The 15,607-nt window shown below is 40.2% G+C and overlaps 1 protein-coding gene across 2 annotated transcripts in view; it reads left to right on the top strand.

Annotated features, from left to right (window-relative positions):
• ARHGAP8 (Rho GTPase activating protein 8) overlaps positions 1-15,607 on the top strand; it is a 132,567-nt gene that overhangs the window by 105,650 nt on the left and 11,310 nt on the right. The window contains exons 10-13 of one of the 2 annotated variants that reach the window (XM_084641892.1): positions 5,792-5,869; positions 6,533-6,661; positions 10,571-10,674; positions 14,066-15,210. In XM_084641892.1, the coding sequence (XP_084498018.1) occupies positions 5,792-5,869; positions 6,533-6,661; positions 10,571-10,674; positions 14,066-14,263 (509 nt within the window). In that variant the 3' untranslated portion in view covers positions 14,264-15,210. Of the gene's footprint in view, positions 1-5,791; positions 5,870-6,532; positions 6,662-10,570; positions 10,675-14,065; positions 15,211-15,607 lie in introns of those variants that run through there. The other variant, XM_084641893.1, reaches the window with a different exon arrangement.

Here is a 15,607-nt window from a genome sequence, read left to right as displayed (position 1 = left end):
GGTCAAAAGGAATCAGTCAGAAAAAAAGCTGTCTTTATTCCTACAAAAAATGACTCTTCCTCTACCATCTTTTTGCTAAAGTTATGACCCATGCTTTATAAAAGGGTTACATATTTTCCACCTGAGGAAAAACATTGCTGGTTTTGGGAGAAAAGAAAATCATGCAATTCACTTCCCAAGTGAATAGAGAAATTGGTTGCAGGAGTTTTGCTTTAAGGATGGCTGTGCTGATTTAAAGGGAATCAAAACTGTTTAATTTAAATAGTTGTATGTGCTATTTAGTTTAAATAGCTGGAGGGTGTGGGGAAGTTAAAGGGTCTGGAAGAAACCTACTTTTGGCAACTGTCTGGTTGGTGCTTGTGGTAAAAACAAAATCATCATTTATTGCTTACATTTTATTTGTCTTGAAAAATTACCTCTGAAAACAGCATAGGCGACATCAATATTCCATGTTTCTGTAGGTGAAGCTTAAAGTCACTTTTGCCCATAAGACCGCTAAGAAACTTACCTGGCAAAAGTTTGGTATTAAGTATAATTATTATAACAATGAGGAGATTCAGTCCTAGGCATGCACAGCTGCTGTCTGCACTTCAGATTAATGTATTCAATTAGACCCAGGAAAGCTTACTGTAAAGCATACCCGATAAAGGAATAAACATGTTAAAAGTGGATGTTTATTACAAAACAGTTTAGAGGGAGAGCCACATCAGATAAAGGCTGTAACTGTTAAATAAACTCATTAAAACAAAATAGTGAATAATTAGGAGATCCATCCCAAGGAAAACTTGTCTAGAAAATACTCTCTGCACCTATGGCAGCTAAAGTGAAACTCTCAAATTCTCAGGAAATTATTGTATTGATTGTTTGCTCAAAGCAGTGCCTATTCTGCTTACTGTTTTCAGAACTGTACTTTCACACAGGTTGAGCTATAAATTTAACAGAGCAGTTGATGTGGCTTGCAATAACTTTATTCAATTTAAATATGGTTGGACGGGAGTAAAACAAGCATTCAGATAGCTGTTTGGTCCTCTAATACTCTATATTGTCCCTCCTAGCCTCTGTGTAAGTGGGTTTTCTGGTATATTGTCATTCATAACTCTTCCAGACTTGACCACATGTTCTGAAGTTTAGTATTAGCCCCATATCCTGGGAATAGTCATGCCCATGCTTAACTTTAATTTTAGATAAGGGCATAAACATTTGCAGAATTGAGAATTAAATTTCTAATACATGTTCTTGTACATACTGTAAGTATTAGTTGGGTGCCCATTCAAATTCCGTTGACTTATTTCTATTTAGGTTTTACCACTAGTTTACATTGTTGATCCTGCAATTATATTGACTCTCACTCTCATGAACATCATTCAGTAGATGGCTAAAAATAATATATTAACCTACGTTTTATAAAGCGCACCCTTACACACCAACTCGGGTGAATTTATGATAATTAACATAAGAATGGCCATACTGGGTCAGACCAAAGGTCCATCCAGCCCAGTATCCTGTCTGCTAACAGTGGCCAATGCCAGGTGCCCTATATGGAGTGAACCTAACGGGTAATGATCAACTGATCTGTCTCCTGCCATCCATCTCCACCCTCTGACAAACAGAAGCTAGGGACACCATTCCTTACTCATCCTGGCTAATAGCCATTAATGGACTTAACCTCCATGAATTTATCCAGTTCTCTTTTAAACCCTGTTATAGTCCTAGCCTAAACAACTTCCTCAGGCAAGGAGTTCCACAGATTGACTGTGCGCTGAGTGAAGAACTACTTCCTTTTATTTGTTTTAAACCTGCTGCCCATTAATTTCATTTGGTGGCCCCTAGGTCTTATATTATGGGAACAAGTAAATAACTTTCTTATTCACTTTAGCCACACCACTCATGATTTTATATGCCTCTATCATATCCCCCCTTAGTTTCCTCTTTTCCAAGCTGAAAAGTCCTAACCTCTTTAATCTCTCCTCATATGGGACATGTTCCAAACCCCTAATCATTTGTTGCCCTTTTCTGAACCTTTTCTAATGTCAGTATATCTTTTTTGAGATGAGGGGACCACATCTGTATGCTGTATTCAAGATGTGGGCGTACCATGGATTTATATAAGGGCAAGAAGATAATCTCCGTCTTATTCTCTATCCCTTTAACGATTCCTAACATCCCGTTTGCTTTTTTGACTGCCGCTGCACACTGTGTGGACATCTTCAGAGAACTATCCATGCTGACTCCAAGATCTTTCTCCTGATTAGCTGTAGCTAAATTAGCCCCCCATCATATTGCATGTATAATTGGGGTTATTTTTTCCAATGTGCATTACTTTACATTTGTCCACATTAAATTTCATTTGCCATTTTGTTGCCCAATCACTTAGTTTTCTGAGATCTTTTTGAAGTTCTTCAGTCTGCTTTGGTCTTAACTATCTTGAGCATCTTGAGTTTAGTATCATCTGCAAACTTTGCCACCACACTGTTTACTCCTTTCTCCAGATCATTTATGTCATCAATTATTAGCTCTCGTTACCTACTAAGCAGAGGACCTTTGTCTTTCTCTTGCTCCTAATTGATTTTTCTGTCCCTTGCTAGGTATAATTCATTTTGTGCCTTTACTTTTCTGATTTTGTCCCTGATGGCTTGGGCTAGTCTTGTCTTTTGTATTTCTCCTTAGCAATTTGTCCATGTCTCCACTTTTTGTAGTATTCTTTTTTATTTTCAGGACACTCGAGTTCCTGATAGAACCTCTTTCCTTCGTATCAGGCCAGTTTGCTGTTGAGCCTTTAATATAGTTTCTCTGAGAAACTGCAAGCTCTCCTGAGCTCTTTTTTCCTTTAGATTTTCTTCCTATGGGACTTTACCTACCAATTCTCAGAGTTTACTAAATAATTACCACAAAAGGAGATTATTTCCTCTCCCACTCAACATACTACTTTTTAAAATAATTCTTAATATTTTGTATCAATTATTCACCAGGCTGGGTGCCATTTATATGGTTGCTTCTTCCTTGCATTAAAAAAGAATGTCAAACTACAAAATAAGTCATTTCTCCAAGCTAGCATTCACAGAATACAACATTTCTAAAGCCACCTCCCCAACGAGCTGTATCATTCACCACCGAAGACAATGACAAGCCTCCTAAATTGACTTGTGGGTACAGGATCGGTCCAGTGTCAACTTATTTGGGCCTATCACAAGTACATATAAACCCCTTTCCAAGTCTGCAAAAAAAGGCTCTTTGCAACCAAAACCATGCCTGTCAATCTCATCCTTCTCACACACGGAGACGGAATTTACAAAATGAGCGTAACTTGCTCATTGCTATTTCAGTGTGAAGGTAAATAAATGCTTATCTTAAAATAATACAATGCAAAAAATCTGTTTTTCATCTAAGTCTCTTTCCTCACTCTCTAGCAGATATGCTGGTCTCCTCATAGTCTCAGAAACTAGTTTAACACAGGACTAAGCTGGCAAATAGTACTTTTAAATGTAGATTTTATTACTAAAAATGGTGAATCCAAGCATAATCTACACTTTAGAATTCTGAGACAATAAAATCTCAATTCATATTATGAATACAATTTTTGAGAAAGAAGAGAGTTAACTGTGCAAATACCTTGTCATGTATATCAGTTAAACCATAAGGACCTACGTAAGTGTCACCTTACAAAAACAAAGATTTATGAATCCCACATCAACTTCACTATCTGCTTTGAACTGCTAAAAGCAATGAAGAAGTTAACTGCAAGACTAGGCACTGGGACAAGTTTTAGGGACGTTTTCTTTTCTGTTTCTTTGCATAATGGGGTATAAATAAGTAGAATACGTGCCTCAATAAAAGAGAATGACAAAATGTATTATTCAACCAGTTAAAGAGGGGCATCACCACTCCAAGCATATGTGCAGTAACTTAAGATGCACTAAATCACAGTCTGTGCATTCTGGATTATATTCTGTAATTAAAGGACTGGTCATAGTACTGTATGACTGCCTCAATACCACATTTTAACATATTGCCTAAAAACTAGAGCTGACCCGAGGACAATAATTCAGTTTCTCATTAGAGCAAAAATAAAACCTTCAGAATATTTTCACACAAATGGGGTGAGGGTAGAGTTTACAGAGGCCCAGGCCACCGTGGTGGAAGTGAATATAAGACGGACTTTATTTTCTGTGTACACACGCTTATATCTGCCTGCTGTATACCCCCTAGTGGCTCTCTCTTTTCACAGCTAACACACCAGAAAGGTAGAAGAGAAAGCAGGGACTTTAACATGGGTCTCCCACATGCCAGGCCAGTGTCCCATCCACCAGGATAGAGAGAGTCTCTCCCTCCCTGATCTAAAAACCTGCCTATCAGAAGTTTTGTGGAAACCAGTACATCTCTGCAAAACATTTAAGCTTTGATGAAAGGGCATATTTCAGCAAAAATGTTGTAACTAGTTCTACTTAAAACACTCTCAAACCAAAGTAAGGCCCCTGTTCATGCAAACTCTTATGAATTTGCTTAACTTTAAGCACATGACCATTAATTTCAATGAGGCTACTTGCATGCTTTAAGTTAAGCACATACAAAAGTGTTGGCAGGACATTGCCTAAAAGTCTGTGCACCTCCCACACAGGCAGCCATCCCTTCAAGCAAACAGCTTTCCTCCTGCCACAGAAGATCAAGAGACTTTGAGTTTTGGTGGACCAGCAGGGAAAGCGATTCCAGAGCATGGAACACCCTGAGACAGATTCTATCCTGTGCCTTGCAAGACATGCAGATTGGGTGGAGCAGCACAGGCTGGGGAGAGGGAAAAGTGACTTCATGCCAAATTAGAAACAAAAAAATACCTGAAATCCCATAACTTGTTCTTGTCCCAAATTTTGCAAACTGAAGAGATTCATAATCGTTCACATAAATGTTCTATTTTTAAATGTTTATCTAAAGCTTTGAATGTAGGAAGTTCACTGCATTCTTTTCTCTGTCTTTTGGGGTAGTAGATGCCTTTGTGGGAAATTTACGGTAAAATTTGCAAAATCCCTATATGACTAAAGTCCCATTTTCAAAAGTGACTTAGGAGCCTAAATCCCAATGATTTTAAAATTCTAAGGGCTTGTCTACTTGAACATTAATTGATGGCAAACTGGGATGTGAATCTACCCACACTGGCCTCCTGCACACTAACTTCCATGTGGACCCTGCTGCTGTGTGCTAAAAGTTCCCTGGTTCATTTTTATCTACCCTGCTTTGAAACAGGAATAGATTGAAGTGCAATAGGGAACTTTTAATGTATGGCAGCAGGGTCCACACAGACACAGCTAGTCTGTGGCAGGTTAGTGTGCAGTAGATTCACACCCCAGCTTGCCACGAACTAAGTGTTTGTACAAATAAGCCATTGGGCACTACTATCTTTGAAATGGGACTTAGTTTCCTGCGTCATGTGGGCGCTTTTGTAAACTTGACCCTGAAAGAAAAAAATTAATTGCAAAGTGTTTAATAAAACCTTGAGAAAAGCAAATGTTATTTCCACAAAGTATGCTAAAGGATGAGCTCAGATTGCTATTCCAGGGTAAAGCATGTTTGATTCTACATCCTGGCTTTATGGATCACAGTATGCAGGTACCTCTTCAGAAGAACCTCGCCGGACTCTAAACTCAACAAAATGGCAGTCTTTGAAAAATGCTTGCCTCTGAGTCTGTCATGTGTACCTGTCACCAAACCCACTCACTCTGTTCTAATAGGATTGAAACCCATCAAAACAAGCCAATGAACAACAGCTTTCACACAGAGCAGCTTCATTTTATTTTTTCAGGGCTCCGAGTAGAAGGCCTGTTCAGAAGATCAGCCAGCATACAAACTATCAAAGAGGTTCAGAAACTCTATAATCAGGGTAAGTCGCCATCCTCCCGTTGCTTTAAATTAATAACACTCTAAAGGCCAGATTGATGTTCTGTCTGTTGGTGACACAGTATCGCTATCTTTCATGTAATTAGTTAATCATAAACCCATTTGTAACCTAAAATGTCATATTAGTGTAAGCAATAATACAGAAACCTGAAAGATAACGACAGGCATTTAAAGCTTTCTGAATAATGAGTCATCAATTGATGTCAAAGCTGGAGTTTACAAGATCTGCAGCAACTAATGAATTATGAGGCTTAAGTCAAAAAATGGTCTAGTTTTTCATAAACACTTGCATTGCCTCAATGCGTGGTAGGTTACTGCAGTTAGTTACAAATTATCCAGTGCAGTATCTTCTTGTCATTTTGTCTCTAGCGTTTTTCCATGGTTATGACAATGAAATATAATTTTACATAACAATTTGTGAAATGTGTTGAATTCATTTGCTGAAATGTCTTTTTGAGGTGAGTCTCTTGAAGCTAGATTAATAAAACTCCATTTAAAAAAGTACAACATGACAATGTTAAGATCTTGCAGAAGCTGAAAACAAGGAGGTTTTCTTTTTCTAACTGTGGTTTGGAACAATTTTTAAACAATAATAAAAGAGATGTTGAAACATGTAACTAAGGAATCATCCTTTTTGGTCCTCTAGGGAAGCCTGTGAATTTTGATGACTATGGAGATATCCATATTCCTGCTGTTATCCTGAAGACCTTCCTCAGGGAACTCCCACAGCCTTTGCTAACCTTTGAATCCTACGATCAAATCCTTGGAATCACCAGTGAGTATAAATCACTTATCATGTCCTGAGTTTTATATTTGTAGTTGATCTGGGTTTGGCTAATTTATAATGACTCTGTCACTAATCCATGACATAGTAGGATTTGTATCAGAACATTCATCTCCTCTAAGCCTCAGGCACTAGACCAGAGGGCTCAAAGTCCCGGCCTACGGGCCATCTGCAGCCCGAGAACCTCCCCAGTGCAGCCCGTGGAGGAGAGACACATGCAGCCACGCTGCCAGCTCTGTCTGCTGCAGGCACCGCCTCCCACTGCTCCCATTGGTGAGGGGAGAGGGACAGAGATACCATCACTAGTTGCCGGGCAGAGTCAGCCATGGAGGCAGTGTCACTTTTTTCCATAATGACTATAAACAGGTCAAAATACCGAACACAACTATCTGATGCCCACCTTACTGCAATCCTGAAGGTTTCAACTGCTCAGTCACTGAGGCCAACATCAACAAACTGACAGAACTGAAGCGTTGCCAGGTGTCTGGCAAACACTAAAAACTCTCTGGCAGGCAAAGAAGTTGTATGACAGTTTTATTATTTCTAAGAAATTTGAAATAAAAAAATACAATATAAATGTTTTCTTTTCTAAACACCATCTTCAGTGACATTGTCCTGAAGACATCTTCAGTCTTATTGTCCCACTGGGAGGATTTGAGGACTGGCACTGGCCCTAAGGTAAATTGAATTTGAGACCCCTGCACTAGACTGATCTGATAGCAAGTTCAGCGTTCCATCCAGTAGAGGTCAGAGGTAAAAATCCATGGCCCAGACTTTCAGAAATAGGACCCTAAAGTTAGACTGCAAGGCCATATTTAGGCATCTGCCTGATTTTCAAAAGTCCTGAGCTGCTAACAGCTTCCACTCTGTCAGGTGCATAAAAGTTTCTGAAACTCAGCATTTCTGAAATTAGACCAAGGGCCTAAATACAGACTTAGCAGTCTAATTTTGGATTTATATCTTTTAAAATTTTGGGCCATGTTGTAGAAGTACAAAGCAGCATATTATTATATATTTATTGTACAATATATTAATATGCACCTTTTCTTCCATCCTCCACCCCCGCTTTGCTCTATTCCCTTTGCCCATACTAAAACCCATTGTTCTGTTCTTTTTGTACGTTTTTTATATGGTGCTTTGCATCCTGGAGGTTTTCAAAGTGCTTTTCAAAACTATTTACTGCTCCATACACAAATCACTTCTCTGCTAAAGTGCAACTGCCTTTGGGGATGGAAGTTGTCAGCCAGATGGGGGATCAGTGTGCAGTGAAGAAGTTGAGCAAGGGAGGAATTTGGAACAATGCCACCAGGGCAAACTCCACTCTTATGGAAGCATGCTGTGTGATATGTAATGTCCACACAGAGCAGGTAGGAGCTTGAAGATTTAGCCCCAAAGGCCCACACATAGACCTCTTGCTTTTTAACCAAGGTTTACTCATTTATTTGTACTGCAATCCTGAATCATCAAGAATTAGGTAAAATTTCCAGTGTGCTTTACTCAATTACTTCAAAACATTGGACCACACTCAGTTACACCAGTGCAATCCCAGTGTCTTCATCTGCACTAGTGAAATTGTGGTAGCAGAATTTGGCCCAGCCTATGTATATTTCATTGAAATTTTAGTAGAGCTACTACTCTGGAATAAAATATTAGGGAACAAACCAGAGTGACTTAAAGCTTAGCGAGGGGAATATATTAATTATCTAAAGGGCTGACATCACATGAATCTACTGGTGATAAAACTTCAATCATGTGGCCTTTTTCCGGGCATTGGGAATTTTTTATGCTGACAGAGTGACTCTATATATTCCAGTATGTCTGGCATTTAGTACACCCTGCTTGGAGAGACATATATTCTGCTATGCACTAGTTCCATTGTAGGTGGGTTCTAAATTCTGATAAGCATTGAGTCAACAGAACTTCCAGTCACAAATTGTGAAAGAGGGTTGTTCTAACCAGGTGCTCTTTGAGGTGGGGGTAACTAAGGCTTGGCTGTTTCCAGAACAGCTTGTTACACTCTGTTAATAACTGAGAGACTCTGCTGTTGAAAAGCTGAAATTATTATCAGTGGCAGTCTCTGTTGCAGCTGGTGACTATGATTGTAAACTCTTTCAGGCAGGGACTGTCATTTGGTTATGTGTTTTGTATAATGCAGTGGAGTCCTGATCCATAAGTATGGCTCCTAGGCATTCTTTCAAAACGAAGAAGAAGAAGAAGAAAAGTTGAACGTGTCCCTGTTCCTGCAGCTACTTATGCACATATTTAGCTTTGCTCATGTGAGTAATCCCATTCGTGATAATCCAGGGTACAGTGCAGATTAAATCTTGTTTAAAGCTTTCATGGAGTTCTATGCAATTTATTATGTGCAGGTCTTTTGGAGAACACCTTAAAATATATTCTAATGTTCATGTAATTGTAAGTCAAATAGACTCACTAGGTGGCTCAGGGTGTCATTTACTCTCTCCTGGCAGTCTTAGGTTCAAACTCTATTTAGCTCATTAGTGAAAAGGAGTTTAATGATGTCAAGCTAGTTTCTAGAAAATGCATATCCACAGAAATCACCATCTTGTGAGTCTCTGCCTAGGACTTGAACATGGAGGATTGGTGCAGGGTCACAACAGAGGTATGTTTGCAGGTATATGAGTAAGGAGAGAGCATTTTGAGTGGCAGGGGTCTCATTGAGAGTTGAGTCAGGGAATAAATATAGTAGCAGCTGTACCCAGTACAGAAAGAGAGGTAATGGGATTCAAATTTAGGACCATGAAATTTCCCTGTAGCAAAGGAACAGCTTCAGCTAACTCATATGCTAGAGAAAATAGTCTGAGAGTTATTCTCAGGCTCTGAGTTGTGCTGTCCAGTGATTATATGAGGGGCTGGGAATCAGGTGTTTTAGATTCTATTCATAACTCTATCAGTGACTAACATCATGATTTTTGATTAACTTCACTTCTCTCTCTCAATTCTCTTGTCTGTAAAATGGGCATAATAATCCCTGCCTACCTCACAAGGATGGTGCGAGGCTTAATTAATACTTGGAAGATGCTTAGAAAATCTCAGTTGAAAGTGTCTTTGCAATCTAAAGGCATGTCACTAATTATTATCCTGTAACAGGGTGCAACTCACCATTCCAGCACCTCCTGCTGGCTGTCTTGGGAATTAGCTCTGCATGTTAGTGCACCCTCTTTGGGTGGTGCCTCACCATCACTCCTGCTCCAGAACCCACATCTCTCCAAGGACCACAGCATCCTCTTCAGTGACACAGCCCTCCATCCATGCCACACACTGTGCTCCCCGCTTCCGGGGGACCTGCAGTCCACTGTTCAGCCACTTTCCTCAGTGGCTACTGTACCAAATTGTCTGGCCACTTCCTTGTGGCCCCAGTATCCTTATTGTCCTTGCCTCAGCCTGCAAACCCCAGCAACCAGCCAGGAAACTGTCTCTTGCTCCCCAAGTCCCAGCTAGCAGCACTGCTGTGTCCATGGTGCTGGCAGTTCTCTCAGCCCTCCAGAGACACAGTCCTTCCTCCCTGGGCTCCCAGCAGAAAACTGTGCTCCTCAGCCCTTCAGCTCCCTTTTTATATTGGCCTGCCTGGCCCTGACTGGCTGTTCCCTTCAACCCCTTTCTAATTGGCCACCTCCAGTGCAGCCTCCCTAGGGCTGCTTTTAATCCCTTTTCTGCCAGTGAGGGGCAACTGCCCCATCACATATCCCAACAAAGGGAAGTAGTGTACACAGATTGAGCTGAATTCAGCTCTCACTTACAGAGATGTAAATCCAAAGTAACTTCACCAGATTTTTGCAGGTGTCACTAAGTTTATAAATTGTCCTAAAAAGAAAATTGCAACCTTATCTATATTTTGATGCCTATTGGATTAGATTACATATGACCTTGATATTACAGGTGTGGAAAGTAGTTTACGAGTGACGAGCTGTAAACAAGTAATCCAAGGACTTCCTGAGCACAATTATGTTGTTCTGAAATACTTGATATGCTTCCTTCATATGGTGAGTACAGGCAAAATTCCCAGAATTCTGGCAGACTTTTTGTAAAAGTCTGTTTTTGCAAAATTCAACATTTAAAAGAAAAGAAAAAGAATTGGAAGAGTTGGAGAAATGCAAAAAGGATGTTGTGCATTAATTGTCAATGCAGCAGCTTCAGGCTGCAACACATATCCACTTCCACATATCCACAGGGGGTTGGACTAGATGACCTTCTGGGGTCCCTTCCAACCCTGATATTCTATGATTCTAATAAAAGCCAGAGTTGAACAATGACCTCAGTGATAACGTCAGTATAAAACTCTGTATAAATCATTGAAACCACGGTCTAAATAGACATAAAACCACACGCTTGCTCATGTGTTTAAAAGGGACACTTCCACATTTCTAGTGCTTTTGATTTTTTAATCTTTTTTTTTACTTTCCCTTTTTGTGTGAAATACCTTTTTAGAAAAAGCTCGAAAATGATGTCTTCCCTCCCCCAGCGATAAAATAAACAAGCCTGTAAAGCCTTTAGTGCCTGAGAAAGGTGTTGGATCAGTAGCCCCTGGAGTCCAAAGTCATCTGTTTATTCACAGAAGAGAAATATAGCAATAGTAGCAGCAATGCAATCTCCCTTCCTACTGCCCAATTTGCCATCTTTCTGGGCTGACCTTTTCAAGCCTGGATGCTTAAATTTAAGCCCCTTCATACATATTTATGAGGCACCTAAGTAAAGCAGGCTGATTTTCAGAGTGCTGGGCACTCACAAATCCCGTGGAATTCTCAGGCACATTGCTGATTTATACCATCTGACGAATTGGTCCTCAGGGCTTGTGAGCCACGTTTCAGAAACAAGTTATTTTAATGCCTCTTTATAGCAAAACCTCACCAAAAAGCAGTATTAAAGGAAACACACTGATCCGACCCTGACGCAGACAAAACTAGTGCGTACCTTTCATACCTACATGTTCATTTATCATTACTTAACTGAACTCCAAAAGCTATTATAAAAATCCTCACGTCATTTGCTATTATTTCAGCAACTGATCTCTCCTCAGTGTTATGAATCGTGTAAGTGCCTTTGTTCCAATACTAGATGCACCATCTCGACGCACTTCTTAAGAGCTGAACACTTGAGGTGTTAATGAGGTGTGCAAAAGTACTACATAGTGTTTTCTATAATTGGGCAACAGAACATAGCATTTATTTTTGAGTGTGCCTTGTTATGTAAAGCACAGAGTCAAGTTGATATTAGCACTCAGATCTGCAATTTTTGCTGATCTGTAGCTTTTAATCTTTCACGTTTGAGGGAGTATTTGCATTCATAAAGGTCAAGGGAATGTGAAACAACCTGGAAGCTGGAGATTTCTATTCATCATAGGTCAGGTGTGCGATGCAAGCAGCCATAATTCAAACTTGAACACACTGCTCTTCCAATAATCCCAGTTTTTACTTGTGACCATCACCCTTCTTACATATAAGAGGTAATTTAATTCCCTCACAAGTTCAGCCTTGAGTAGCGTAAGAGGTACTTGTGGTAATTTTATGAAATGGGATGAAATGTAATCACGAGACACAGTTTTTAAAGATGGTAAATTTGATTCAAGCTTCTCAGCAAAAGACCAACACTTTGCTATGCAGTCTCTACCCCCTTACTTAACGACCGATCTTCTTGTGACCAAGGGACACTACAACAAGACAATGTGATTCCAACAGCAGTAAAAGACCTGAGTTATGGGAATGGCTCCAAGTCCTTTGACCTTAGACTAGCAGTAAATGATTCCTTCCATAATGAGCCCAGCATACTGAAAAAGGAGCAAACTGTCTATTCCCCACTCAGGAATATCTCAGGCTACTAGAAAATGATCATTTTGGGCAACAGCAGTACCTTACCACTAAGAGCAAATCTGAGTAGTGGAAAATGTTGCATGTTTGTACAGCAGCTAACACAATGTCCCACAATTGAGGTATCTAGGCATTACCATAATACAAATAACAAGGGGAAAACAAGCTGTGTTTTCAAGACTCAGGCCCTAAATGGTGCCCACAAAAGATTTACATGCATGGATGCTCAGCTGAGTTCACAAAATGTGTGTGCGTGCACAAACGAGTATTTGTATGTACAAGTTTCCATTGGCATGTGCAGTAAGTTGATTTATGCATGAATAGATGAGCTTAGCGGGCTCCAAAAACTGCTTATATGTGTGCAAATTATTTTGCAGAAGCACTTTTTTGGGCTCCAGTTATAAAAATACGGTGAAAAATTTACAACACAGCCTTGTTAATGAATACATAATTCAATTTGTTTGTCAGGAAATGGGTTGTTTTCCTCTTTACAGAATGACATGCAGGCTAGTTTGCAATTACTCAGTTTGAGGCTAAATCTTGAGTTTGGTTTATGTGGTGGTAAGGGGCACATAAGCCCCAGATGGCTGAGTAAGCCGGCTCTTCACTGGACAGATCAATACTGCGTCCAGGTCTGCAGCATGGGCACTATAGCAGCATAGCTACAACGCCGTGACCATGCCACTGTTACCCTGTAATATAGATGCAGACTACAGTGACAGAAGAGGTTTTTCCATCACTTTAGGAATTCCAACTCCCTGGCTGACAGTAGCTAGGTTGATGGAAGCATTCTTCTGTCAACCTAGCTGCATCTACACTGGGGGTTAGGTTGGTGGAGCTACGACGCTCAGGGATGTGCATTTTTCACACCCCTGAGCGCTGTAGCCATGTCAACTCAAGGGAGGAAAACTGGGTTGTGTATGGAAAGCCACCAGACGGGATCAATATCTGCTTTCTCAGGTGGAGGATCCTTAGAACTTATGCAATGCCAAGCTGCCCTCCATGAATCCTGGTCCTTCTCACTCCTGGCAGCTGGGTCTCATAGCTGCAGTAACCCCCAGGCTTACTGCTACCTTTTCACAAGGGTGTGTCCTTACCTTCTAACCAAGAAAGATTAGATTTTGGAGGGAGATTGGGAGTGGTGTCACTGTCCTTATTTCCCCTCAAGTTACAATGGGAGGACCGTTGTGATCTTTGGTCCAATAGAACCTGTATTCTCCAAGTCATCAACTGGTAAAACCCTATTTATGGCTGCATGGCCTTCCTATGCCACTAGCTGTCAATCAGCCCCCTGTCATGGGATTGGGGAAGCACTCTGCTTTTTTAGTGACTCCCCAATGCCATTCCTCAGCACCTGGGTGGCGCAGAGCTGTGGACTCAGCCTTGAGGTGGGGCTTGGGCTGGGCAACTGCATAGCTACCATGTGCTCAACCTCGAGGTGGGCTAACCTTTCAGGATCCATTTAGGCCCTGTGGTTATAGAATATTCACACCAGGCAGCTCCATGTGGAATTTGGCCCTTCACGTTGCTTGCATTTGTCACTTTTGGTGGTATGTATGTTTTTTTCCAGGTATCCCAGGAGAGTATTTATAACAAAATGACTGGATCCAACCTGGCATGTGTCTTTGGGTTGAATTTAATCTGGCCGCCTGAAGGAGCTTCTTCCCTGAGTGCTTTGAATCCTCTGAATCTCTTCACTGAATTACTGATAGATTTCTACTCCAAGATCTTTAGTTCACGAACCGTACCTGGTGATATCTTACCTTAATGTTCACAAAAAGGGAAAAGGAATATGCCTACCTTAGCAGAAATCTTCACATATAAACCTATGAGAATTTACTATACACAGGATTTTACAGAAACAAGTATATTTCATATACAGAGCAAAATCCTTTTCTCAATTTTGCATCACCATGATTTTGCAGATATCAAAGATGTTAGGGGAAATATGCTTACCGATACTGTTTGTATGTGGATGTGTGTATATAAACATTCACAAACCTACAGGTCAAAGTGGCATAAACTTTCCTCTTTTCATAATCTTTAGCAATTGTTAAATATTTGTTAGTTTAAAAATTCATAACAGTAGATAAGACTGTCATTTATTTAAGCATCCTGAAGTTTCCTACTTTGTGGCATTTTTTTCTAGGGCGATGCTAAGTCATCACTTGGGCCATAACTTCTGGACCATCATACCCCTTCTTGCAGTAGGGCTATACAGGCAATTTTTTCCCCTGGAAAAAGTTTCTTTTGAAGTCTTCAAATATATACAAATTATAGATCAATTTTTCAGAATTTCAGGCACTCATTCCCACATGCACAAAAAGAGTGTGCACTTGTGTCTGCGTTTACGTGCAAGTACCATGAAAACCAAAGTATTTGCCAGTGTCAGTTAGGTTATGCATACATCTGTCTCTGTGCTTTTAAATATCTAGTATGCCTGTCCAACCATTGTAGTTGCATGTGCAAACTAAGTGGAAAATTACACAAGCACTCTTGAGGTTTTAAAAATCAAGTAATTTGTGTTTTTATTTTTAAAGAATTTCTGTTTGTATCAGTATATAGTTAATACAGAATGTAAGAAAACCTTGTTTGAAAAAGGCATTGAATGTTTTCATTATTTGCTGTATGCTCTTCAAGTTTTTTGAGTTGTTAGAAATCTGCTCCTAAAATCAGTCTCTCACACACACACACACACACACACACACACACGCACACACCCCCAAAAAAAAGAGAGAAAGAAAGAAAACCTTAACCCACCCTGAACCCTGGAAAATACTCCTGATGGCACTTTTATCTAATCTAGTGTGTGTTATCGGTGGGATGACATTAATCCCAGTGGGAATAATTAGCCATAGTAATGTAAGGGGGAGTTTCTGTGTTTTCTCTCTAGATACTTGTATTTGAATACCACTTTACAGTTCTGCTCCCTCTGTCTGCTACTGATCATTAGTGGAACAGGATACGGATGTTGTCCTTGTAACAGCAAAAGGGACTGAAGTAGTGGTGACCAAAGTAAGCAGTATTTTCCCAAACATCTGCTTCTCCTGCTCCCATACAAAGCTGCTGAAGGAGACGTACCCTTCAGGATATAGTAAAGACAATGATCCAT

This window comes from Lepidochelys olivacea (genome assembly GCF_965140295.1).
Source record: "Lepidochelys olivacea isolate rLepOli2 genome assembly, chromosome: 1".
Taxonomy (NCBI): Eukaryota; Metazoa; Chordata; order Testudines; family Cheloniidae; genus Lepidochelys; species Lepidochelys olivacea.
Note: the sequence above shows the minus strand (reverse complement) of the source record. Positions and strands in the feature narration are given on the sequence as shown.